The following is a 26,633-nucleotide window of genomic DNA, read 5'->3' as shown; positions in this document are numbered from 1 at the left end:
CATTAAATTGCCATTGGACTATGTTTATAGATTTATACTTCCCCTCTTGAAAAATTGAAATTTCAAGCATGCTGGTCATCAACTATTTTTAGATTATCCTCTGTTCAGGCACAAAAATACAGTGATCACTAAGAATGCTAAAAATTCTAAACAGAAAATTTTAATTGTTGATTTTGAGTGGCAGGTTGCTTTCATGCCCTTTGTTTCAGAGACAGAAGCAGCAGAATTGCATTCAGCAATGCACAACACAAGCCTCTAGTTTGATGAGACCCTTCCACAAGAGTAGAATTAGACTGGTATGGATGAAAGAAAGACGATGGAATTCACTGGAGCTAGTAATTATGAGGAAAATAACCTATGATGCTTACAGTCACTATTTCTAAATGGAATCAGTAATGAACCTGAAACATAAGACACTTTAAAAGGTAAAAAAATTCAATAGCTGTAGATGGCACATGAGCTTGCAAAAGGCCCTTGCCAAAAGCACTGCAGAGGCCAGATGGTTAGGAGGATTCAGAGCAGGACCAGGCTTTGATACCAAGTAATGGGAACAGCCAAAACTACAGCAGACAGGTTTAAAAATAAACCAAAACAAGGAGGTCATGTTGTCTCATGCACTGTGCCAAAAATCAGCCACCAGAGAGGCATTTCTGCAGTGGGGAGGTTTAATTTGGGGCTCTGGTGTTTCCAGGTCTTTACCTTGGAAAAATGGATGCATCCAAATGATTAAAGATGGTCTCAAGGGACCATTTTATGAGATGATGCTGGTTCCCACATCCACCAGCTCTTCTGAGAGCCACATAGCAGCCATCATTCCCCACTCACATGCCTTCACATGTTCATACTCACCTAACATGCAGATTAGGTCTGACATGGGCCTACAAAACCAGGAATCAGTCCCCAGACCAGCTAGGCTCCCCTTCAATCTCCCTTCTTAGGAACAGTGTCCTGCCAAGATGGGAGGCTCCCCCACTCCATTTTTCCTCTTGGCCAGGCAATCAGAAATAAAAGCAGTCACACACATCTTGGTTTCCTTTCATACTTTGTAAATTTTTTTTTAATTTTTATTATTATCTCCTCCTTTTAAGCATCCCTTTAAGGGTGAAATGAAATCCAACCATTTACAGAGAAAATGATTTCAAAATGTACATTTGATTTATCCTTACAAAAAGTTCATTATTACTTGCTGTTTATAAATTACAGAGTTGAAAGGAGCTTTGCAGATGCTCTTATTTTTTTCTTTTCTTTTTAGTTTTTGGCAAGTCCACGCATTCTTTGTCCAAAGCAGGGTGTCCTGGAGCCCTTCCAGGAGCAACACCAGCAGTAGGTCCAGGTGGACCCCAGGCTCAGAAGTGCTGCTGGACCACCTCCAGGATGATACTGCATCATCATCCACACAGGCAGGAAAAAACAGTGGTTTGAATTCTTAGTCTCAAAGTATTTCAGATCCCTTCTTAATCCATTACCTGTAGTGCCCAAAGCTTTAAAATGTCAGTGTATTGCATTAGAAACAGTTCTTCTTTCTCAATGCTGGATCTGAGCCCCTCCTGCCACCCCCCTACCCTCCAGCTCCCCTTCCCTTTCCATAACAGGAGTGAGTTTGTCCAATGTCTCAGAAATCAGAAAGGAGGGGTTTAGGGAGAACACAATGATGGAAGGATACAGGATCCATTCTCCCACTCACTTCCCTCCTTTCTCACCAAGGTTAGAGGTCAGTGAAGCCAGGACGAGGCATCCCTTCCCTCTTCACCACCAGTGTTCACTAATGGAACCAGGAATGACCCTGGACATGCGTCTTCACAGTGCGGAGGCATAGCAGCCACAGAGATTGCCGGCAGGAGCTGGGACACAGGGAGAGAGCCCTGGGGATACTGAGGACGGGGACAGACACTAACCCACAAGGAAACAGCAAGGCAGGCAGGGGGGAATGAACAGCCATTCTGCTCTGACACTCTCCCTCCATGCCAACTCGGTTTCCTTGTTTACTTGTCACAGAGACAGAGTAGATTGGCCTGGGCAGCACAACAGCAAACACCTCAGCAGGACACAGGGATAAGAGAAAGCAACAGCAAGAATGGGCTTGAGCATGTCATCCTCCATACCAACCACAGGCACAAAGTCACCATATCTTTTCTGTCACTTGGGTGTGGCATTACCCCCAGATGAGCATATATGTATGACTTGCCCTACTCCCTCTGCTTTAGCAAGCTCACCTGCTACAGGTCCACCAAATCTCACGTCCTTCCTTCCTTTCACTTGGGGCAAAAGAGGAAGAGGCGTTCTCCAGACCAAAGCCATGCATAGGCACACAATCTCTTTGTAGGTGGGAGGCACAAAGAAAGACAACAAGAGACAGAAAGAACAATAGGGCTTGGGTGTGCCACACACTGCTTCACCTATTTCCTGGTCCCACTTTTTACCAACTTGGAGGTAAAAAATCTTTTGGGAATGAAAAGGCTAGTGATGTATTTCCTCTGTCCACTAGACAGTTTGGTCCAAGAGAGACAGCAGGATTCACTGCCCGCTGTCTGCAACAACCCACAGACATCAGGCTCTGGTGGTTTAATCCCAGTTCCAGCCCAGTGCCAGGACAAGGTTCTTGGTCCTTCCCTTCTCAAATTCTAGAACCCGGTTCAGATAAGATGAAGGACCTTCAGTGCTCACCACAGAGTCCAGCACTGGGAAACAAGGATCTGACACAAACCTGCTTCCTGCTTTGCCCCTCTCACCATCTCACACACCCACATACTTTTGACTTCTCTCCTGTGGCAGTTCCCTGGAGGAGTGGTTGTCCCACCAGGAGCTGGCTGCAGAAGTCCCAACAGGCAGCACAGGCAAGGCTGAGCAGAGGATAAGCCACCACCTTGGAAAATCATTGTGTGAAAGCCAGCTTAGTAGTGTCTGTTCCCTCCAGGGACAAGAAGGAAGATTTTTAATGACAAGCACTCTAGCTCCCTAAGGATAATAAACACAGGGTTAGCCAGACAAATTAGACAGAAACATTGACTGGTTTGGCCTTAAATCAAAAAATGTTCAAACAATTCTTGAGAAAGAGAAACAATAAAGAATGCAAGTCATCTGTAAAGTCCCTTCCTCCCACTACAGCAGAAGTCTGGATTAAATTTAATTTCTTAAGAATAAGGAAGTGAGTAAGTGCAGGAGGCAGGCAGGGCAGGAGTCCTGCAGAAGAGCCCCAGAATTCCTATTCCAGCAACATCTTCTTCTCCAGCCCAAGGGAGCAGAAGGGAAAGACAAAACAGAGAGAAGAGGAGAATGGTGGAGCAAATAATGGAGGAGAGAAGGCAACAGGCTGTACTTCAGAAACAGGAGAAGCAGATACTGCAGCTATGGGCTTATCAAACTCCCAAGAGACAAGGGCCCTATCTCAACACTGAAAACATGACTGCTGTGCACTAAAAATCCCCAAGGATGGTTGTGCATGGGAAGGGCTGATATCAGAGGAGAGGCTTCTCCCACTGTGGGAGATAAGGAGGTGCAGTCCCAGCACACGTGAACTTCAGCTCCTGCTGAAGTGGGGCTCTGCTGATGCCAAAGCACCCATGCAAAGACTGGCTTGTCTTTCTCCTCTGTATCCAGCAAAGCCTGGTATTGGCCTTGTATTATCACTGAGACAAGGTAAAGCCAAAAAGTCCAAGAGCAGACCTCAGGCTCCTTCCTCAGGGTAAAAATGAGAAATGGCTTCTTTCTTCCGTACTTTTCTGCTGCTAAATTGCATGAGCTAACACACCTGCCCTCCTCCAGCTGTCCCTGGGGAAAGCATCTTCCCCCTGTGCTGCATCCTCAGTGCTATGGCTTTCATCTTGCTCAAAACTTTCTCAGCTGGGACCCCATTTCTCTATAATCTCTCTACACCTAAGACCTCTGCACAGTTGCTCAGCACCAGAACCCCGTGACTGTGACAGGAGTTCCTTGTGCTACATCATTAAGTCTGGACTTTAAAGAGCCACAACTTTCCTTTGGGGGAAGAGCATTCTGCCTAGCAAAGTTTGTCCACCCAGTTCCCAAAGGGGCTCCTCTGCCTGTGGGGAAGACACAGCAGCACTGAGAACAGTGATTCTAAAGAAACCAAAAATTATAACAGAAAATAAGTTCCTTCAGTTCTTCTAAGCAGGCGTTATGGCATACAACACGTGGAAGGAGCTAAGGTGAACTACATCTCAATTTGAATAGAAAAAGACATTAATCTTTCTATTACAGTCTCAGCCTTATTAGGGAAGCAAGTTATTTTTGTTGACAATTTCACTTTCTCTGGGGAGGGGACTAGGAGGGAAAAAGAGTGAGACCTAGGTAGGAATGAAGCACAAGAATGGCAAGTGCTGGGCAACACAGGACCATGGAGCCCTGATGGGGTTAAGGGCAATGAAAACCCTCCTGCTTTAGAACAGCTGGCCAGAAGGGCCACACTTCTTTGTGCCAACGCATTCCTCTTTATCCTCCTCCATATGATTTCTGCTTGGAACATGAGTCAGTCTTTCCACTGCAAGGCTAAGAGAGCAAGTTCATTATGTTTTTCACCCTCTGCCCACTACGACCCAGGCTCTGGGCACCCTGTCAAGCCATCTGCTAAGGACGGGTGGTGGTAAGGGTGGAGACAAGAATCTGCCTCCTCAGTGAGCTGAATGATCCGATACAACAGCAGGCCAGATCCTCACTGCCCATGGCCTAAGCAGACACCAGCCCAGCCAGCTGCAACTAGCACCCTCCTAAATCACTTCTCCTCTCCATGGTCTTGTCTACGTGGCCCAGGCTGCAGATGTGGGCTGCACAAACTGGATTGCACAGTGGTCCCCAAAAAGTCTCTTGCCCCCAGGGAGAATCTGCCCATAGCCTGTTTCTTCATGAGCTCCCTCACACCCTAAGGGCAGACAGATTGATCCTGTGCCTTGACAAGCTTTGTTTGCCCACAACAATCAGAACTTTGCCATTCTTCTTCTCCCTTTTATTACCCCATAGTAAGAAGGAGTAGCCAGCATGTGTAAGCAGCAGCCCTGCAACAGGCACAGCCTGCAGGGCTCTAGAGGCAGCCAGAGAGGCATGCAACAGTCCCACATGCACAGCACTGCTATGCAGAGCCACTGCTATCCCTGGTCCTCTCCTCTGAATTTCCCAAAAAGTCATCCATGCCAACACCGACACGAGAGCTTCTGGATACCACCATTTTCTGCAAGCACACAGAGCCAAGCCCTTTTCCCCCCCAGTACTGGTAACAAACATCCAGGTGCACACCAAACCCATGCATGTGAGCACTCATGCACACAGGCAACCATGCACTTGCAAACATACACTACCCACCATCTGACTGAGTCCCCTGCAGCTTATCCCAGCCCCAACAGAAGCATGTACTGCAGGGGAGATGCTTTGGCTTCTGTAGGACAAGTCCATGCAGTGTTGTGGGGGCATGGGGAAAAATGAACAGAAAAACCCCTCAAACCCAGCTTTCTCCTGTGCTTCCTATCTATCTCCTGCAGGATTGTTAGAATACTGGGGCAAGACGTAGGACACAGCCCAGGACAGAATGCATTAAGCCTGTGCAAGGGGCTGCAACTTGAGAAGGACACCTTGGAAGCAAAGGATTTCCTTTCCCCAAAATACCCTCTAAATACAGAGGTATTAAAAAAAAACCAAACAAAAAAAAAAACAAAACAAAAAAAAAACCAAGCATACCGAGATGCTTTTGCACATTCACTCATCCAAAAAATGCCAGTGACACACATCTGCACACACAACCACTCACAAGAGTTTGTGCCTGCTGACTCACACGCACACTGAATAGCCCAGGCTTGCATCTATGCTTGCTCCAATCCACAAAGGATGAGGGTGGATGGGAACAGCTGCCCTCTCTCCCCATGGGACCCTCTCAGCCTTCCCTGGAGGAAAATCTGCCAGCTGGCTGCAGAGATTCTCTCCAGCCAGCAGGAGAGGTTCAGAAGATGCAAGAAAGTCCTTATGCTACTACAGAACAGGTCCCCAGCATCTTTCTCCCTCCTGTCCAGGCCTCCCTTCATGTGACTGAGGAATTTGGGTTCCCAGGCATCACCCTGGGATGAAGGGAAGAAGAATGGGAAGTGAGGGAGGGCAGAGACCGCAGAAAAACGGCACACCCTGCCCATAAACAAAGGAAACTAAAGAAGAACAGGAACAGACGAAAACACCCGACTCTTTCCCTTTGTTCTAAAGTTCTGATTTCCCACCCAAGCTGGAGCCTCGGTGGCCTCACCCAGCACCCTCCACCTTTCGGTAGGGGTTCTCCAACAAGTAGCGGAAACGCTGGTAGTTCTTGAGCAGGTACTTGGGAGCATACATCTGCTCCTTGGGGTCAGCAGGGGGATACTCCTGCATGGTACCATCAAACCAGCCACCAGTCCGGATCAGCTCCCGGATATAATTGAGGTCTCGTTTATCCTCGTAGTCACCCCAGCGGGGAAAGTCCCCGTTCTGGGCTGACACCAGTTTGAAGTAGATCCCCTCTGGGGTGAAACACCAGGAGCAGTGCCAGCCAGCAAAGTGGAGGGGGCTGCCCAGCGACCACTGCACCAGGATGTGTCCTGTGCTGTTCTCATACTGCCGAAAGCCAGGCATGGTGTAGTACTCACGGCGTCGCAAACGTATCCCGTCGGTAGCATAGACAGCCTGGAGCATCCCCATGGTGCAGCCTGAGACCACCTCCAAGGTGCCTGGTTGCTTCCAGAAGAAGCCATAGAGCGATTTGCGCATGTGAAAGGCGAAGGGCTCTGTCCAGCCATCGTAGAGCTTGAGGAAGAGCACGCCATCACGGGCTGGGATCTCATCAGCATCATCGATAATGAAGACGTCGTCTGGGCGCAGGTTGCGGAGGCGAGAGATGCCATCCCGGGTGAGGAAGGTACGCAGGTAATCGTCAGCAATCCAGCCGTCCTGGCGGCCGCCGGGGGGGAAGTGGTCCAGGAAGACATAGAGCACCTTGTGGCGGATGTAGTCGAAGGAGCCATTGAGGAGCATCTCGCGGAACTTGAGGGGCCGCGGCTCTCCGTAGGCCGTGAAGTTGGACTCGCACACCACGAAAGCATCCACCACGTCTCCCAGCTCATGGAAGCGGACATCCAGCAGGTCAAACTCGTGGTTGACGTTGATGGCGTTGATGACCCGCCGAGGGATCTCCCGTGGCACAAGGCGGTCCTTGGTGGGCAGGTTGGAGTACTGGACCACGGTGGGGACCCCACAGCTGGGGCCGTGCCAGCCCGGCAGACACACGCATTCCACCCACTTGCGGCGCTTGGTTCCGCTGGCACTCAGCGGCTTCCGAGCCGGCCGCCCCGAGGCTGCGCCATCCGCTCGCTCCTCCTGCCGACCTCCCACAGGCGGCTTCTCCAACACCTTGGTGCCTGGTTTAAAGCAAATGCCACCGGCTTTGGTACGGACAAAGTATTCTGTTGAGTCTTCTGGCAGCACGAACTCAACCTTGTGCAGCTCTTCGCTGGCTCTGCTGGGAGACAGGGGCTGGAGCAAAGGGGAGTGGGAATACAGGGGTGTGCGGAGGAACTCTGCACCCCCCGGCTCAGGGCTGACCTGAGGCGTGACAGGGGCATTGTTCCAGAAGAAGCTGGAGACGAGGTTGGGACTAAGCGAAGCCAGCTCCCTAGGGAAGGTGACATAGGAAAGGGCCTTGAGGAAGTGCAAGAAGGAGATGAGGCAGAGACCAGCCATGCAGAGAGTCAGAAAGAGTTTATGGCGTCTCATCTTCATCCTGTGGAAGAGCCATGAAAAGGAGAGTCACATTCAGTAGTTACTGAGGTGCAAAAAGTTTACCACTGTTAGAGAAACAGATTTGGGGAGGTAGGAATGCTGGTCCAAATTCAGCATGCATCTTTACAGACTTTGCTCCAAGAACTACACCCCCATCCCCTGCCATTTTCAGTGGACCTTTTGTTTCAGTTGGGTTACACCAAGCTGAACCTCTGCTAGATCAGTCTCATGAATCCACAAACACAATAAAGGCACTGGCAACACAAATACCCAGAATAACAGGAATCCATGATCTAGTGAACTCACCACACTTGGCAGATTTGTCCCTGTTCACCAATGGAAATTAAATTAACATAAACCTCCTCAGAGGTGCATCACCAGAGGGTTGGGGGAAAATGAAAAGAGCAGAGAGCAGGAAGGGTAAGAGAGTTTGGAGGGCATGGTTGAAATGTGACTGGCACAAGAGAGGCAGTTTTAAAGGACCAAGATCATTAGTCAGACTGCCAGAGTTAGCCTACACTCTCCAGATCTTTAGACTATTTGTTCAACACACACCCTAAAAAAATCATCCTTGTTCTTAAGAAATACTAGCCAAGTTCACATGGAGGACAGGAAAACAAAAATAAAATTAAAATCCTGTCACATTTACTCTTCTCCCACCAGTGATTCTCAGGTCCACTGTACCTCCATATGTTACTATTTGCTTTTTCACTTTCTGTGGACCAGATGCTGAGATTTTTCTGCATCTGGATCAAGGTGACAAAAATAAATGCCTAGCTGTCTCTGCCGGTAATACTGTGCCATCATGATGGATCCATGTCAGGCCAGGAAGAAGCCAGCGGTGCAGAGCCCTTCCCTCCAAACAACATGAAATATTGCCTTCATCCTCCCCTCCACCACCTCCACTCCTCCAGCCCAGGCAGGGAACATAGAGCTGCTGTCAGGCAGAGAAGTGATTGAAGACTACAATTCAGAAAAAGGACCCAAAAAAAATAAAAAAAAGAAGAAAGACAATGCTTCACCAAGGAAAAGCAGAAAAGGTGCTCACTGTCTGCTGTTTCAGGAAAGGCAAGCTGGGGCAAAAGTGGGCATGGATAAGAGGTCATCTAAAAGTAGTCTTCAAGGCAGAGGCTGTCCCGGAGCATGACAGCCTTGCTGCAGTGACAGACAAAGAGGCAGAGATCCCCATGCATGTGCCACATACCATTTCACCCCCTTCACATGCTCCATTCTGCTGGTTCTCTCCCTGGCACAGCCTCCCTTCCAGTGCCAAAGTTCCTGAGAGGCACCACCACTTATAAAAGTTCCACCTGGCATACAGTGGTGCCAGCAATGCCTTCACAGGAGGCGGTCCCTGCTCCTGGGGGTCATGGGGGTGCTGCCCCACACCACCAGCCCCACAGGCTCCTCAAGGTTGATATGTGGGCAGGTGTGGGGACAGAGGGAAGAAGAATGCAACCCACTCTTGCCACTTCAGAGGGTATTAGGTAAAATACAGCAAAGCATGTTTATTGATTAACTTGAGGAGAATTTAATACTGAAGTGAAAAACGATAAAGCACTTAGACAGATGGCAACTGCCCAAAGGAAAACTTATCTGGCTTCCCACAGATGGCTCTGACATGGACTCTGGTAGAGGGGCTGTCCACAGTTGTACCTTACATCTCAGCAACAGCATTCCTGGACACTTGGTTTTCAGTGGAAGTCACCATCTACTGGCATTGACACCAGTGCTCAGGTGTGAGGGCAAGGAGTCACAGATTAATCCCTGGCTGAAGGACTGCAAGCCTGAAGCTGATGGAAAAGTTACAGCATGGCCATGGGAGGGGAAAAAATTGAAAGAAAAACAAGAAAAAATGAGAGAGAGCTTGATTCTATTGGTTAATGTTTGGTGGGGGTTTTGATATACTTTGCCACAACACAAGTCAGCAGCAGGGCAGGGTGCTGGCTCTGGGTGCCACTGGGAGATTATCTTGTTAGGCACGGGGAAAGGGAGGAAATGGCTCTCCTCAGGGGTCTGCACCACAGCAGACCCTCACCTCCAGCACTCATCCACCACAGTTCCATGGCCCGACCTCACACGCTTCTGGTCATTGCTCAGCTGGTGGTACATCACCTTTGTAGTGGCCCAGCCATTATGGGGCTGGATATTCTTCTGTTAAGAGCAATAAAAGATCATCTTGGGGCTTGTTGTCAAGCTGTCCTCATGGGGGCAAAACAAGGGGCTGCAGAAAACCCCATGAGCATCTCTTTCTATTCATGATCATTTTTTTTCTTAAGGCGCTGTTAATGTCTTGCAGAAGCAGCAAGATCACTTGTAAGGTAAAGGAATATTCAGTGCCTTCTCCTTGCACATGACCAGTTTTTAGTCTGTCTTGAAGTATGGGGAAGAGAAGAGCACAAGGAAGCCAAAAACCCACTAAAATAGCTGTGACTGGGTATCAGTAGAAAGCATCCCTCACTGGTAAATGAGTACAGCTTTCTCCAGTCAGGTGTTCTGTGACTTCTCCAAGGCATTACTTCCAGACATCAGGCTGCCCTCTCAGATGCTGAAACCTGGGCAAGATGAACAACTGACCTGCTCTAATACAGCAATTCCAATGACTGCCAGGTAATGCTGGTATCGCTCCAGTTCCTACAGGACACACAAATGCAGGGCAGCCAGCTTCCTCTGGGCCAGCCCATGGCTGAAGGCAATCACACAAGACACATCGTCTTCTCAGATGGCTGTGATGCTCTGCATGCCACAGTAAATTCCCGGACAAAAAGCCATAACTCTTGACAGTCAGCAAAGCGCTTTGCTTTCTGAGATGTAGTGCGCCGTGTCAACATAGCAGGACGCGTGGTTTTAGGAAGCAAAGCATATTTTCCTCACTTGACATTTGCATACATCAGTATCTGTCAGGCTCAGCATGTGGCTCTGCATCTCTTCACCCACCGGCACAAAGAGCTCCGGGCAGGGCTGCGCTGCCTCCGTTCCTGCGCCGGGCTGGTGTGCACAGCCCTCCCCAGCTGCTCTGCCAAGCAAGCTGGCCCTGCAGTACCCTCTGCTGTTCCACTGCTGACACGGCCCAGGAGGCAATTTTCACTGCTCAATTGGTTTACTTAGGGAGCAGGAACAGGAACCCATTTCCTAACCCCTCCTGAAGAGGGGAAGCAAAGAAGCAAGGTGTGTCCTTTTCAAAATATCTTCTCTGGGAGCCACCTTCCTTCTCACATGCCAGGGATTCTTCTGCCAGGGAGTGGAGAACACTCATGCACCCCTGGGTGAGCCAAGACACTAAATACTATCAGTCATGTATCCCTTCCCACATTCTCTGATCAGCCCTGCAGTCAAAGACGTGCCTGGTGGCAGCTAGTAGGAGACAAAGGCCAGCAAGGGAGATTACCCACCCTCCCCATCCAAAACGTTTACATGTGATAGAAATGAGAAAGGAGGTACCAGTCAGGGAGACATCTCAGTCTGTCACAGAAGAACCCAGCTGCTCCAACACAAAGCAGCCATCAGTGACCAGGAACACAGAAAACAGCAAGAAGAGGTATTTCTCTTCTGACAACTTTGACTGAGGAAGGGGGGAAAAAAAGTCAACTTGATCTCTGGGAGAGTGATCAAGTTGCAGCTGGGTTAAAAATAAAAGTAAGAAAAGCTTTAATGTTCAAGTAGAAGAAAAAGCCTGAAGTAGTATGGACAGTCGGCTCCATTAAGACAAAGCTCTTTAGGGAGCGCACAGTTACAAACTGCTTCAGCAACACTCAGTCCTGGAGAGACAAGCTGAAAGCTTCTTTTTGTAAGGGATCTCTTTGATATTTCCTTGCTTGAAGTTCTGTCTCTACCATGCTTTCAGAAAAGGAGGAAAGCTGGAAGTGTTATGCACATGAGTTATCCCCAGGCACCTGTTGCCATTTTAGCGACCAGTTGATTTATACCATCCTGAAATAATATACTTATTTTTCAAGAAGCCAGAGAGAAAGATATGCACCGATAAGAGTTGGCAGTTCACCAGCCCCAATGTTCTCTTCTGGAGAACACTGGCAAGAGGCCACACCACAGGCTGCTGGATACAGGCTACCCCATCTTGTTAGGGCATGGGACTCAAGACTCCTTAGACCTCTCCCATGGTTACAGGGAAAAAGCAGCTGTGGAGAACAAGTCAGAGCAAAAGCTTCTGGTTTTCCCCTGATACCAAAATGCTCATCTCCTCTGCCTAAAGTTATCCCTTAAACACCCATGCAGTAACGTATTTGCAGATCACTCAGACACTTCAACACAAAGCAGAAATTCAAATTAGAATTGCTTTCAGATGGCAGATTAAAACCCCGGTATGACTTCCACCCCCCAATCCACATGGAGGGCCCAATTCTCGCTGCTCCAGCTAGAGACAAATGGAACAGACTCCACATTTCTGGAGTACTAGGTCTACCTGCCATCCCCAAGCACAGGAACCTAGCAGGCATCAGAGCCACAGTACCTCTAAACACTCTGAAAAAATCTCAAGTTACTTTTGTCCTGCAAACATCCACAGAAGGAGAACACATAAAACTTAGAATTTGTCAACAACTAAAACAAGCTCAGGGACAGCAGGACTGCACTTTGCTTAAGAGCAGGAAAAGAAGATTATCCTACATTGCAGGAAAATCTGAGAGAAGCAGGATGTACCAGAAGGTAGCTATGGCTCAGCATCTCTCACATGAAGGATGCCACTGTGTTTTCAGTGACTGCAAGCTACAAGGACATCACCAAGAAGCCCTGGCAGTCACAGCACAAGGTGGTTTGAATGTAAGCAGGTCCATATCTGATTCCATTCAAATTCCAAGGACAGAATAAAACATTCTTCCATGTCCTTCATCAAGAGCTGCTGCCCACAGCACTAATGCAAAACAGCAATACCTCACACTCTGTGTTTCCTTTGCAGCCTTGAGGCAACCAGCCTCAAGGTGCCACTGACTTGGTGCCAGCGCAAACAGCTGGATCGAGCCATCCAGCACAGTCACACTCCATGCAAGGTCAGGCTGAGGGAGAGCAAGACTGTCCTAAGCACCTTCCCTCCATTTCTGCAGTCAGGCAAGAAGAGTGGTAAGGTAACCACTCAACAGCGTGCCACCACAGCTTCCGTCTGCCTCCCAGAGCTGCCATCACGCACCAGCAATAGGTCACATCATGTCAGAAAGAGAACCGGATTGAGGAAAAAAGATAGCTAAAGGGTGAATCCACACAAAAGTAAGGTTTGAGGTTGACCAGGGAAGGGTGACTGCACAGCACAAAGAAAGACATCACCTTCCCCTTCCCAGGGAAGACAGGCACATGATGTACATGTCAACCACAAACCTCCAGATTGTGTGCAAGACCTTGCTAAGTCCCCACAGACCTGCAGCATTTACAGTCAAAAAACAAACAAACCAAGTATCTTTCATGCATTCCTCTAGGACACCCAAGTGCTCCACACCAATAGCTACTATCTGCTGCACAGAGAATCTAAGATGGGTGCAACACAAAGTCTCCGGCTCCTTAAGTGCTGTGGCTGCTCACCTCTTCACCTCTGCAAGAACAGTATCTTCAGAATCCACACTTCCCATGGACTTCCATTGTTTCAACTGTTCTTCTCAAGTGCCTTGTCCTGCCCTTCAGTGGACTAAGCCCTGGTTATTTTAGATGCTACACCTCCAGTCACAGCGAGACAGCTGCACACCATGGGACAAAGCAGCTCTTAACCCTCTACACAGAACACATGGGACCTGGAGATGAAGTGGCCTTTGTAGACAGGATTTTGTCTCAAGACTGATCTTCCAGAAGTCAGCAGAACAGACCAACATCTGAACGCCTTCAGAGTCCATTATAAAACCCTCCACTCAGACTATTCTTACTGTAGCTACCATATTACTAATAGCAGCATAATTATATAATTCTCCAACCCCCAGTTTAAAAGAAGATCTCAGATAAGACTAGAAAACTCTAGCGAAATCCAGTAATGGCCTACAAGACACCGATTTAATTTTATCCAAGAAGTACTTGGACGTCACAAGGGTGCAGTTCTGCATGCTAAAGGAAACTAAGCTGGATTTCCAACTCCACTGAAATCTATCAAATATTCTTCTCAGAATCCTTCAGATATGATGGGCTCCCTTGTAGCTAATCTTCTCTCTCTCCAGCTAAATCCAGTCTCACCATAGGAATTTCCACTGCTTCAGAGATGCTTCTGCACACTCTAATCCTTGAGAGGCTCTCAGAAGCTGCACCTTTAATTTCTTAGCGTCACTAGTCTGAGCGTTCTTTCCTCTACAAGAGAAGCAGCACCTCTCTCCCTCGCTTATGCCTGATATCCTGGAAGGACTCTTCCTCAACCCTGCTTATTGCCTCCTCAAAACATCTGGTTCCACAAAGTCTGCTGTGATGGCCTTGGAGATTGCATCACCACTTGGCTGCAAGGTTGGGCCTCTCCTCACATCAGAGGGTGAGCTGAGGCATTGCTCACTGCACTCACCCAGGATGTGAGGCCCCTCTCCCCAACAAACACGGCACTGCTGCTGCTCACTGCTCCAACTGCACAGCAGCCAGTCACTGCAAAACACAGCTGGTCAGGTCTTCTGGTGTCTTACAGGGCAGGAATACTCCATCAGGAGGAACAGGAAAAGGAGAAGGGACAACACTACACAAAAAAGCAACTTTTGTCTTCAGACAGACCATGGGGTAACCAAACAAGCATGTAAGATATCCCTGGTAGTTTTGGTGCCTTGCAAAGAGGGACAAGTCAAAACCAAATCATGCTTTCAAGTGAGGCATGTGACAACACAGGCTGTCATGTCAGAGGTTCTCTCCCCTCACTCACCACCATCGCAGCTTACCCATCCCTCAGTTGTCAGTTTTATGAATTCAAGTTGTCAATCACATGAAAGTCTGCTTTTATAGCCATATCAGCAGCAGATCTAACTGGGTTAAAAATAAACTTGAAGAAAACGCCTAGGCATGGGAACAAGCAGCTGACCAGCAGAAACTTTCTAAATTATTTCACCAGTTCACTTCTGATCAAAACATGTAGATGTAGATACATCCTCAGACACTTGAAATTACAGAACTCTAGGCACTGTTCATCTAACCAAATATCCAGCAAGGCCCCCATTCAACCACCATGAGCTCACTAATTCTTTCCAGCAGCATCAGAGAAGGAGCACATCTCAAGGAGGGAACTGGAAGAACCAGCAGCAGCAGAGAACTGCTTTCAATGCAGATCCTGGCAGGCACTCCATTAGGCCAAGCAAGTGGAGAACAAGCCACAAATGCTGAGAACAGCTCCAAGATGAACAGTCCAGATTATCCACAGACCTGTGGGTCCACGGGTGTAGAGCACGTGGCACACACACTAGATCAGGCACACAAACCCCAAGCAAAGGGAAGCAGGGACTGTGTGACAGCCCAAGCAACAGGGAGATGCAGGTTGAACAGCCCAGAGGAAGGTGAAGTGTGTGCCCTGTGGGCCCAGAGCAAGGCACTTGAAAGAGGAAAGAGGCAAGAAACATTTGATGCCATGGTGATAGGTGGAGTGTGCAGACCCACGCAGGCAGGAGAAACCACGTTAATTCCAGCTATTTTTGAAGCGGGTGGAAGTTGTTCGCGCATCCCCAGGATAAAGGCTCTCCAAGACGGCTCAAGGAGAGGAACCAATTAAACACCAAGAAGACAATAAATAAAGAGAGGCCATGGAATAGCAGCATGATCCTAGCGGCCAGGAGAAGAGCTGGCCCTCCATCCCCACCCTCCTTCCTCCCCCATCCATCACCAACTACTTGGGGTTTGGCAGTGTGCTCACTTTCCCACAGTAGCCGATCTATTACTGTTTGGAAGAGCCTCTTCCTTCCCCTCCTCCCCTCCTTTTCAGGCCACAGGGGTCCTGCTTGGCAGCCCCCGGATCCCCCTCTACTCTGAATATCTGGTGACCAGCCAATCCCATGCAAAGAGCATTAACCCCTCTTCACCAGGAACAGCCGGAGAAACCTGACTCCATGCTGAGAGGTTTCTCTAGGGTGTCTCTCCCTCCTTCTCTCCTCCCCTTCCCCAACCCCCGCTGCTCACTCTCTCGCCTTTTTCCCCCCACTTTCATTTCTCAAAAACTAACTCCAGCCCAGGGAGTGTCACATTTTCCCGAGAATGTTACACAAGCCCATGGGAATTTTTCTTGGACCATGAACAGACCCTTATTTATTTGTCTCTTCTGCCTTTGTTCTTCACTTCCTCTTTCAAGACTTAGGCAAGACCTCGACACAGTGCTGCCTGGATCCCCCGCTGCCACTTCACTTTGTTATTATTTTCGGAAAGAAAGTGCTGATAGGCAGAGAGCTCTTCAATGCCTTGCCCCAAGGCAGGAATAAGTCAGCCCAGACACCCACCTCTGTGGTGGACAAAGGGCATGAGCTCAGAGGCTCTGGTTTGCAGAGACAACCCCCTTTTGATCCTTTTGATTGCAGCCCCTTGGATTAAATCCCCACGAATCAATTCTGCAGTCACGGCTCTATGCTGATAACAGGCGTATGGTACCACGAAAAGGGGCATTTTCCCAGAATGAAATCAAATGCCTCCTAATGCACTTAACTCAGGGCCACATAAACCTCTCTTCTGCCTCCCCCAGACAACTGGATCTTGTTTACAGGCATTGCAGCAGGCCTGGGTCTCAACAATATGTTTACTACTTCTGCACAAACATTCCCTTTCACTAAGCAAAGCAGTACCCTGATCTCCAGATTAATCCAAGCGGAAAGAACTGAGAGCAGGTCTGTGGGGAAAGAGGGAGAAAGTTCATCTTCATCAGCAAAATCAAATGCTATCCTGGATATCACACAGATTTGGGGATCACTCGTCTTCACATTCTTCCTTTAGGTTGCTTTATTTCTTGAGAAGGATGAGGAGAAATTTTGTGTCTAGCCAGATGGTGATGCCCCTGACAAGAGGTAAAACTATTTGATGAGAGAATGTTGTTGTTTTTTTTTCAGGCTGATGAGACCAAGAAGCAGGTCAGGGCAAGGTGGGACAGCACAGCTTGTCCAGGGAACATACAGTGATTACTTGTCCAGCTTTGCCCCAAACACAAAAGCCACAAATGGACACTGTGCAAATAAAAACAGGGAAGCTGAGAATTTCTGCTCAACTCTACAACAGACAGAGCAGTTTACTACCACAATCACATGATTACAGGCCAAGATTCTTTCTTTCTTCCTCCACCCTAGCCCTTTTCCTCCCCTTTCAGGTCTTCAGTAACACATACATTTATATTGAACTGTGTTTCTGAGAAGTCAGCTGCCACAAACAGGTCAAAAAGGAAGGAAAGGAGAAAGACAGAACTAATGTGTAAGCACATTATGAAAACCGATTACGAACAAGAGGATGTGTAGTGCAGGAGGGGAGCTGTGGTCACGTTGAAGTCAACAGGACAAGCAGGGCAGAAGCAGGACAGCCCACCTGTGTGGTACAGCAACCTGCCACAGTGAGACAGAGGGACAAAGAGCATTAAGCTCATACATAGCTGGGCTACTCAGCTCATCTTCATGATGTTCCACTGCTGCAAGAGCCTGTAACAAGCTGCCCCAGTCTGCCTCTGCCCTCAGTTGGCTTCTCTTCAGGGTTTAATCACTGAGAAGTGATGGGAATTTCAGCTGCACGGTTTGCTACTCAACCACCTGATCTACCCACTGCTCAGGTCCTGATGATCTTGTGTAGAGTCCAATGAACCGTGTCATGACAAATCAAAAAAACACTTTGGCAAGACAGGATGGGCCTTTGAAAGAAGAAAAATGCTTTTAAGCATCTAAATATTTCAGAGAAGAGTCCAGAAGATTCCTGCCCCAAATCCACAACACAGCACTGTAATTGAGTGAGGGACCAAATCCAAGCACTAGATTTATTGTCTCCACCTTGACACAGTCTCTTTACTGCACAGACAAGGCTCTGAACCCAGGAACCTCTCACACAATCCCAAGCCGCAGAGACGCTCAGCAGTATCACACACCTGAGTGATGCGGAAACCAGAACTGCATTTTCAGGGCAGCTCAGCTGCACAAAGCCATATACAAACAAACATGGGCAGAAAGGAAGCCCACAGCACTCCTCATCACTAAGTGATAGACTCTGGACGCCTGACAAACTCCCCTTCCCTCCCCCCCAGTGCTCACGGGAAGCGAGAAGACTCTGTTCCAGAGCACAACTGCACTATAAATAATTCAAGAGACTGCTAAATTATGCAAAAGCAATCCCATCGTCCCCCCAGCCAAGCTGAATGCAGGTGTGGTCAACCCTTCCTCCAGAAGTTGCTGCTAGATAGGGATTCTGAGGCCACAGAGGCTTTGTGCCAATTGCACACATCCAAGAGCACATCAGCCACTCGCTCACACCAGGCCTGCCCTGAGCAACGGCACGAGAGGAGGTATTTGGGGACACGGGGCTGATGGGGAAAGAGCAGCTCCTTTAACCCACCTCTTCTCTAGAGACCTCACATGGCCCCAGGAGCAAATGTAGAAAATCGTATCCCCTTCAAGCAAGGCTGCTCAGTAGGTCTTGCCTCCATGGATCGGATTAGCTGGCAAAAGCCGCAGCTGGACAGCACTGACACAGTAAGGCAAGGAAGAAAGGACTGCTGGAGCAGGTGGGAAGGGAAAAGGGAACAAAAAACCAACTCTGGAGTGGTGAAGAAGGAAGAGTTTTGCTAGCACAAATAACATACAGGGAAGGCTGAGATGAAAGCAGAGAGAAACACAGTTAGTTCTGCTGCCCCAATCTTCTGCCTTCGGGAGATCCTGCTTCCCTGAATATCAGGGCTTCCAAAGTTTCCCTTGGAAATGGGGTCATTAAGCAACAGAGTGCAGCTCACGCTGATCACTCCAGGGCACTGCTCTCCTCATTTACCCTGCCCTTTGCTCTGCCTCAGAGCCAGTCCTCACACTACACTCTCCACAAAAACACAACTTCTTCACACACAGTGAGCACCATGCACTCTCAGCCCCTTCCACCAAATCCTTCTTCCAAACCCCTACCTTTCCTAGCTGCTGCAGCTTCCAAGACCTGTCCATGCCCAACGTGCTCAGCCTGCACAGGTCTGTATCCTCCTCCTTTTCCCAGCTGCTCAGCTAGAGCTATCTGTGTTAGAAGAAGGAAGAACTGAAAGCACTACTGTCACCCTTTTCTTCAGCTTCAGCACAACCAGCTTAAAATCTCAGGGCTCTAGCCTACTCTCCCCTACTTAAAGGGCTCAGCATCTAGGAGAGAGTCTCCCTTTCATGACTCTCTGCCATGCTGTCTCCCTGGCTTTCTGTTCAGTTCTGTCTGCATGCTAAGACAGGGGATACCTGCGTGTAGATCACAGGTTTCACAGCTGTGAGCCGCTATGCAGCGGGGCTGATCTGCATTAGTCTCTCAGGTGTGCTCCAGATCTGCTTGCCACAGCTTTGCCATCACATGAGAAACATGCAGCAACATCCCAAGGTAAAAATTACCCCAAAGCCTTGATGACTGCATGGAGTTTGAGCCTGCCCACTAACCCTAGCCCATCCTGTACAGATTTACACACCCAGGGGAAAATGACACTGAGGAAAAGGCAGCAGGGAGCTGGGATTATAGATTAGGCAGCAGATCAAGAAGGAGATGATATCTACAGTGAAAAGGGCTGCAGAACACAAGCAGTGACTAGAAAGTTATCGACAGCCCCTGGCTAGCACCCACACCCAGCTGTTCTCCAGGATTTCCGAGACAGCCAGCAGCAAAGCAAGCACAAGAAGCGTGGTACTTCAGTTGCTACTCTCCTGACAAGCCTCTGCATTCGCCACTGGGCACAGTACAGCCATGCTCCATGCCTCAGTTTCCCTGTGTGAGAAATGTGAGAGACTCTTCTACTCTGGGTAAGGACTTACCTAATTATAAGAAGCTTAATAGGTTGCTTCAAGGTCCTTGGAGAGAAATTCTGTTAAAATGCAAGACAGAGATGATCCTCAGAAAGAGGAGAAGCCCTCTCTGCTTTTCTCCCTTCTGGTCAGCCACATCCACCTCTCCTCATCTCTCTTCTTGTTGCAATTTGTGCATTACAGGCAGAAAAAGATTTCTGGCAATGCTCAGCGTGGTCATACCCCACAGCCACGGCTGATGTTTTGGAAAGAGCCTATTTAGACACAGACCTCGGCACTCCCCTAGGTGGGGAAACAAGGAACCTTAGCTGAGGTCATCAAGCTGCCTATTCAGCTTGGGGGGGGTTATCTCGGTACCAAAGGCCAAGGCCCCAACAGGTGAGCAGCTCACATAACTTTTGCTGTCCTAAAGCAGGGAATAATCACTTCCAAAATCACAAGTCTAGAACAAGCCCTTGCTGTTTGTAAGGCAGCCAGCTCCCTTCGTGCAGCTTCTTCCCTCAGCCTGCCTGATGAAAGCTCAGTGCAGTGCTGCACTCCCTTTCACCTATCAGCTCTACTGAGCAAGTTTCTGAGCACAAAAATACACCCTCCCTGCTACAGGTGTTCAGAGGTCTGAAGAGCAAGAGGTACCTGTTGTACTTCAGGAAGAGTTTTGGGAAGTAAAGGGTCTGCATGCCAAGGAACACAAAGAAGTCAGAAAAAGAAGGTAAAGGAATCATGTTTCTGCCTTCCTGAGATATGTAGCCAGAGTTTATTCCACGGGGATGCAGGCATAGAGTGCTTTTCTAAATCCTACACCACTGCTCCAGCACAGAGCATTTCTCTTCACCTTCCCCTGGAGAAGGGAAAATTCACCAGCTCTGTGACAGCAACTCTGCCCTGGCCCCTGGCACAAGCAGCTGGTCCTGGCATCCCACCCAGCACTGCTGCTGTGGCACAGCCCAGTCCTTGCAGGGCAAGCAGGACAAATGCTATCAAAGCACCCCAAAGCCGACCCAAAACTGCCCACAATGCCAGGCTTGGCCTCTCCATGCAGCTCTGTCATGGCTCCTCAAGGCCAGGCTGCATCACTGACTCGACAGCATGGTCCATGTGTGCACTGCAGATACATCGCTACCTTTCTGAGAACATCCAGGATGGGGAACAGCAGGCATTCATAAGAGACCCTCCACATGCCCCTAGATTGCACTGCCCCACATGCCTACCTTCCCCAAATTTCAGATCCCACTGAAATGTTCCATTGTAGTGTCTTGATGGCATTTTGTGCTACTGAAGTGCAGCCTGACCTTTTGTGCCAAACTGATGGGTGACAGGGGCAGAAAACACGTGGGCACAACTACCCACGCTCTTCTGCTTCTGTAGCCAGGGCTGATAACATGGACCAGCCCTTTAAGGCACCTCTACTGACCTAAAGTCATGAAAACATCTCTTGTGCCAGTCAGTACACCCTCCGCCTTCCTCTCTGCCAGAGTTACTGACAGCTGTACCAGTCTTCGTTAGCACCACCTCCTCCAGCTACATCCCACTGATTGGGTCACAGATTCCAACAATGTACAAAGGACTCATTTTAGAGCAAATAACCCCACCTAAAACCTAATCGGCCATCAGGAATGAATGCTGGCCCAGCTTGCCCCCTCTATCCATCACCAAATCCCCTCACTTCCTTCCTCCACCTTTATGACCCAGCACAGAGGCTGGGGGGGCAGGGGTGTCAATTTGCAATAGCAAGCGCACCTTAAAGATGCTGTTCTCAAGAGAGGAGGAAGCTGACGCAGCAAGCTGAAAACTCAGCTATAAACCCTGCCACGAGACAGAGTTTATCTCTGCTTGCTGACAGCTCAATGCAAGGGAGGGACAGAGAGAAACTTGTCTATCCTAAGGTGCCCTTCACATACTGGCCACAACATCATCTACGTGCACTGCCCTGAACGATTGCCATACCCATGCCACGACTGCTTACGTGCTCCACATTTATAAACTCTGCAGAAGTGCCTGTGTTCCATGGTAAGTGCATCCAGCAGGACCCGTGTGCATTGCTACACGCACCCAGCAAACAGCCACCCACGTTTGTCACACAAGCATCCCTCAAAGGCATGCAGCAAGCATGTCACACCAATCTGGCAAGCCCCAGTGTCACACTGCACTTAGCCAGTTGTGCGTGGGAGGAGAAGAAAGGTAAACACAAGGCACACGGGAAGCCCACAAGTACACAAACCTCACAGGTACACTCCTCGGGCAAACACGCCAAGTGCGCCTGTGCCTGCCATGTGCCTGGTCGAGGTTCGATGGGCTCTGTGCTCACCGCGCAGCCCCAGCAAGCCTCCAGACCAGCTATCCATGTCTCATGTGAGTTCACAGTTGTGAGCATCCACTGAAACTAACACTCCTGCAAGTACACTATTTTCCACTCACTCTTCTTGACCTCCTTGCTAAGACAATCTCTGCGTGCCACGCATCTTTCTGCAATCTTACCAGCGTTTGCAGGGGGGGAAGCAAGCAGGCAGGCAGCTCAGCCACCAAAACCACTTTGGAAACAAGAGTGTGGAAGGTACCTCCAATGGAGATGAGCCACAGCAGCACCTAGGACCAAGGGTATACTAGACAAAAAGCAGCAGCTGCACTACCAAATTAGGAACTGGGCAAGAAAACACATCTGCAACTAGCCAAAACCCATCTTCTTTCCTAAGGATATAATTGTCATATCCAGGGTATTAATAAGCAAGCTATGCAGGTATAACTGAGTCCTCAAAGAGAGGAATGCTGTACCTTGCAGTGGATTTCTTACCTCTACTGCAAAATCACCTGAGGGTGTAGAGGAACTATAAATCTTTGCGGGACTTTTATGACATGCAGTAGAAGAGCCACGGCTTCACTCCTCTTCTGCAGTTTGCAATGGCTTTCATTCAGTGCTAGTTTTATAGTGCTACCAAGGGGCTGGAGACTCCCTCCCCAGCAATAGCTCAAAGGACTGCTCTTCTCCCACCCTAGCTCGGAGAACGTGTTCCCAGCACTACTACTGGGGCTGAAAAAAGCACAGGTGCTAGAGCAGTGTTTGGGCAGGCTTTAGAAACTGGAGGTTTGATGGAGTGTAGAGACACCCATAGTCCTTCCTCCTCTCAGAGATGTCTCTCCATGAGGGTCAAGCAATAAATGATAGAACCTGCTTGATTTCTGCCCTTCTCTGAGAAGTTGGCAGCAGCCAGGCTGAAGCAACAGGGTCTTGCAAGTGCTTCCCAAATCACAGGTGCCAGCTGGACTTACCACTGCTGCAGGTGGGACCCACAGAGCACAAGAGACACCCTTTGGGGAGGGAACCTGAAAAGTTCCTGCTGACTCACACCCTGCCAAGGTGAGGGACACAGGGACAAGAGTAGGCAGGAATTTGAAACTAAGTTTGCATAGGCTTGGGGGTTCCTGGTGACTCAAGTCATATTTGTTAGCAGAGGTGCCACCGAATGTTTTCACAGGCCTGAACTTCCCACTCAAGAAGAGAAATTTGGAATTAACTGGAGGGTAGTTCTAGAGGAGGAGAGGTGCTCAGCACTCACATTATGCTCTGGAGACAGGGCAGGCACGTTCCTGACCCAAGCTCTGCTCCAGGGTGCAAAGGAGATATGCAAGTCTCCAGAATAATTTCTGGGAAATAAGGCAGCATTCCCGTGCAACCCAGGCGCGGCTGGAGGAAACCCAGCATATGGAACTCCCCAAAGGAAAACCACGAGCTGAGGCACTGCGAGAAGCCTCTCTCCATCCCGCACCATGCTCACTCCCTTACAGAGCTGTCTGAGGAAGTCTAGAGCTGCAGCAAATGCCGTGAAGTCCATCAACCTTGTCACACTCGTCCAGGGAGCAAAACTCTCGCAAGGACTGAGGTACACCAGCCTGTATCACTCCGGTAGGACACACAGCTCTTCCAGCCCAGAAACAACCCGAGAGCCCTGCACGAGCGGGGAGAACTCGGGTGCCCGCATCCCTTCGCGGCCAGCCCCGATGGGGGGACCTGCAGCCATCTGACATGGAGACAGAGCAGGGCACAGGGGACGTTTGACGATACACATTTATTTGTATGGATGTTTTCCCTCCCACGCACGCACTCCTGTTACTCCTTCTCGCTTGCTGCAGGCTTGGCACGCATCCCCAGCCCGTGCCCTCCTCGCAAGCCGAGCCCGGGCAGCAGATGGGCCTTCGCTGCAGTGCCCCGGCCGGAGGGAGGGTGCCTCCATCCCCGGCGAGCCCTCCGCTGCGGGCAGGGGGCTGGCAGCATCACCTCCCTCCTCCCCACAGGCGATGCTCCCTAGCAGGGGATGCCGGGATTATGGGGGGGGCGTGGGGGGGGGGGGGGGGAAGAATAAAAAAATAGCACTAATATAAATAAATAAGGAGCGCGAAGGTGGGGGCTCGGCGGGGGAAGCCTCTCCGGCTGCGCTCGCAGGGGATGACGCCGCACCCCCGGGCCGAGGCACAACTTGCAGGTGGCGGCAGCGGCGGGGGGGACGGACCGATGGGGGGTCCCGCCGCCGCTGCCCGCAGCCCCGGTGCGGCTCCCCCGGGCCGGGCTCTGCCCGCCGCCCCAGCCCCGCTGCCCGCTCGCTCACTCACCCCCGGCCGGCGCGGTGTCGGTGCCCGCCGGGCCCCCGGCGGGGCGAGGCTGCCGCTCGCCCCCGGCCCGCCCGCCGCCCCCCGGCATGGCTCGGCGCCGGCCGCGGAGAGGCGAGGCGAGCCCGGAGCCCGCAGCCCCCCGCCGCCTTCCTCCGCCTTCTCCTTCTCCGCCGCGGAGCGGCCCGGCACCTCCTCCCGGCCGCGGGAAAGGATGCGCTGCGGAGCCGCGGCGAGCCGAGCCCCGCCGGCAGCAGCGGGCAGGGCTGCAGCAGCCCCTTTTGTGCCGCCCTCACCGCCTGTCTCCTCCCCCGGCGCGCCCGCCCGCCCCCCCGGGCCGCCGCCGCGGGCCGCCCGCCCCCCGGGGCACGGCCCGGCCGCCCCCCGGCCCCCGCACAAAGGAGCCCCGCCGATGGGGCCGGCGGAGGGCTATGGAGCGGGCTGCGGTGGCTAGTGCCGAGCCAGGCGGTGACCCCCGAGGATGCTGCGGGGCCGAGGCAGAGCTGCCCGCAGCCCCGCGGCGGAGCCGCCCCCTCAGCACCTCTCGCCACGGCCCGGGGGGCGAGCGAGGGCGGGAGCGCTCGCTGCTTGGCGGGAGGGAGGCGAGGTGGGGATGGGATGCGTGAGCTGCCTTGCCCAGCGACATCAGGAAGTTTTGCTGCGGTGCCAGAAATAGAACCTGCGTCTGCTGACTCCCGGTCGTGCACCCTAACCGCAACAGCTACCGTTTCTCAGTTCAACTTTTCCCTGCCTTCTTCCACACAGGGCCCATCTTTGGAAAGGAAAACAAAGCCAAGCCAAACCAAAACACCACCACCACCTCTCCCCTGGCTGAACGGCACCGCTACAAACATGCCGAAACACGGCCGTGGGACCTCACCCCTCGCAGCCAAGAGCGAGCGAAAGGTCAAAGGAAGCAGAATCAGAGTACACCCTTCCTCGACATTTCATGGGAATTTGGAAAAGCAGCACATTACAAACAAAGCCTTGATGCCAACGCCTCTCCAACTTGCCATTTATCATGTGGGCACTCGGGGCAGCTCGCTGGGGAGAAGATGAGAAGTGATTCCATCAAATTGCTGCCACCTCTTCTGAACACTTTCAGTATCCCAATGGGGATGCACAAGCGTCTGCTCTATGCTCTGATCTGGCCAGCACCAGAGAGGGTTTCCATGGGAAAGAGTCGCGCTAATTTTGAGTTTTAAGGCCAAGATGGAGAATGTGTCAGAGCTCAGCCAAAGAGCATAATTGAAGGGGAATTTTCCCCGATGCAAACTCAGCTAGAAGGATGAGTAAAGACAGCCAGAGGTCAGCTGCATTCAGAAGTGCCTCTGGAGTATTGTAGAAGTATTGAGGGAAAGGAATGAGGACATAGGAGGAAGACAACGATACAGCAAGGGAAGTTCTCACGACATGAGGGAGGTCATTTTGTGGCAGACACAATACTGCATCAGCACAAGTCCTTGATGAGGATGCTGAAAGGCTCCACCTCAATGACAGCAATATCACATTGGTGAGAACACACTGGGAAGACAACATCTCCTTCTCTGTGGGTCTGGGATGAAGTTGCTCTCTGACAAGACTATGGTCTTCAAGGCAGTCATGGGTTCCTAGCAGAGAACTGGGCTTGAAGGGAGTCCCCAGCTCCTACATCCCCAGGAAGAATTTGACAGCCGTGATTCAACTTGCATTGAGTCCCTGACTTTTTTTTTTTTTTTTTTTGGTTTGGTTTGGTCTTTTTTTTTGAGATGGCTGGCAACTGACAGCATTAGCCTTGTGTCTGTAGGTGATTTCAGCTCTGGGAGTATAAATCCTATTAGGGATGAGCAGCCATCACCAATTCATTTCCCCCAGCCAGTGAACACCCATCGCAGAAGGGATGGTTGGCACTAATGGGAAGAAAACATCACTATTTCAGACCTCCTTTGCTCATAAAACATTATCCCTTTGCTTCACATATTGCCCCTGGGGTGATGTGAAGACAGCTAACACTTTTCCATGTTAATGTGATAAAACCAAAGGCTTACGGGCTCACCCAGAGATTGCAAATGTTCAAGAGCATCAGACCACAAACCTAGAGGTAGAATAACATCCTGTGCACAGAGAGACATCTGCAATACCACAGCTCCTCGGTCTTGTGACTGTTTGCCACGCTCAGTACTCCTAACCAGAGAGACAGGCTCCTGCAGCCTCCCTGAGGTGTCTGTCCCTCTGCTACGCTACACAGCAACGTGAAGGGGAATGTGGGATTTTAGCTTTGCCTCTGAATCTTTGTGTGAGGAAAGACAAGATTTTGCTCTTCTTTCCTGAGCTAACCCCAGAGCAGAATGATGCAGAAGGCTGTTGTTGCAGCATGTGCTAGTGCACTGTCAGGTGCAACAGCATGCTGGTATCTCCTTCACACCAGTGCAACTG

At 50.3% G+C, this 26,633-nt stretch overlaps 1 protein-coding gene across 1 annotated transcript; it reads right to left on the bottom strand.

Moving 5' to 3' along the window:
• Positions 1–1,029: 1,029 nt before the first annotated feature.
• Positions 1,030–24,465, bottom strand: LOC131591988 (beta-1,4-mannosyl-glycoprotein 4-beta-N-acetylglucosaminyltransferase-like). Its single transcript, XM_058863170.1, has 2 exons — positions 24,222–24,465; positions 1,030–7,744 (listed from the first exon to the last, which is right to left on the bottom strand). The coding sequence occupies exon 2, from the start codon at positions 7,741–7,743 to the stop codon at positions 6,235–6,237; it is 1,509 nt and encodes a 502-aa protein (XP_058719153.1). The 5' UTR covers position 7,744; positions 24,222–24,465; the 3' UTR covers positions 1,030–6,234.
• Positions 24,466–26,633: the final 2,168 nt, after the last annotated feature.

Source organism: Poecile atricapillus, chromosome W (genome assembly GCF_030490865.1).
Source record: "Poecile atricapillus isolate bPoeAtr1 chromosome W, bPoeAtr1.hap1, whole genome shotgun sequence".
NCBI classification, from domain to species: domain Eukaryota; kingdom Metazoa; phylum Chordata; class Aves; order Passeriformes; family Paridae; genus Poecile; species Poecile atricapillus.
The sequence above is the reverse complement of the archived record's forward strand: the minus strand, read 5'-3'. Positions and strand labels throughout refer to the sequence as shown.

What these genes read in the sequence shown, in the direction of transcription:
- LOC131591988 (XM_058863170.1), bottom strand. Translation starts at nt 7,743, where the DNA reads ATGAAGATGAGACGCCATAAACTCTTTCTGACTCTCTGCATGGCTGGT.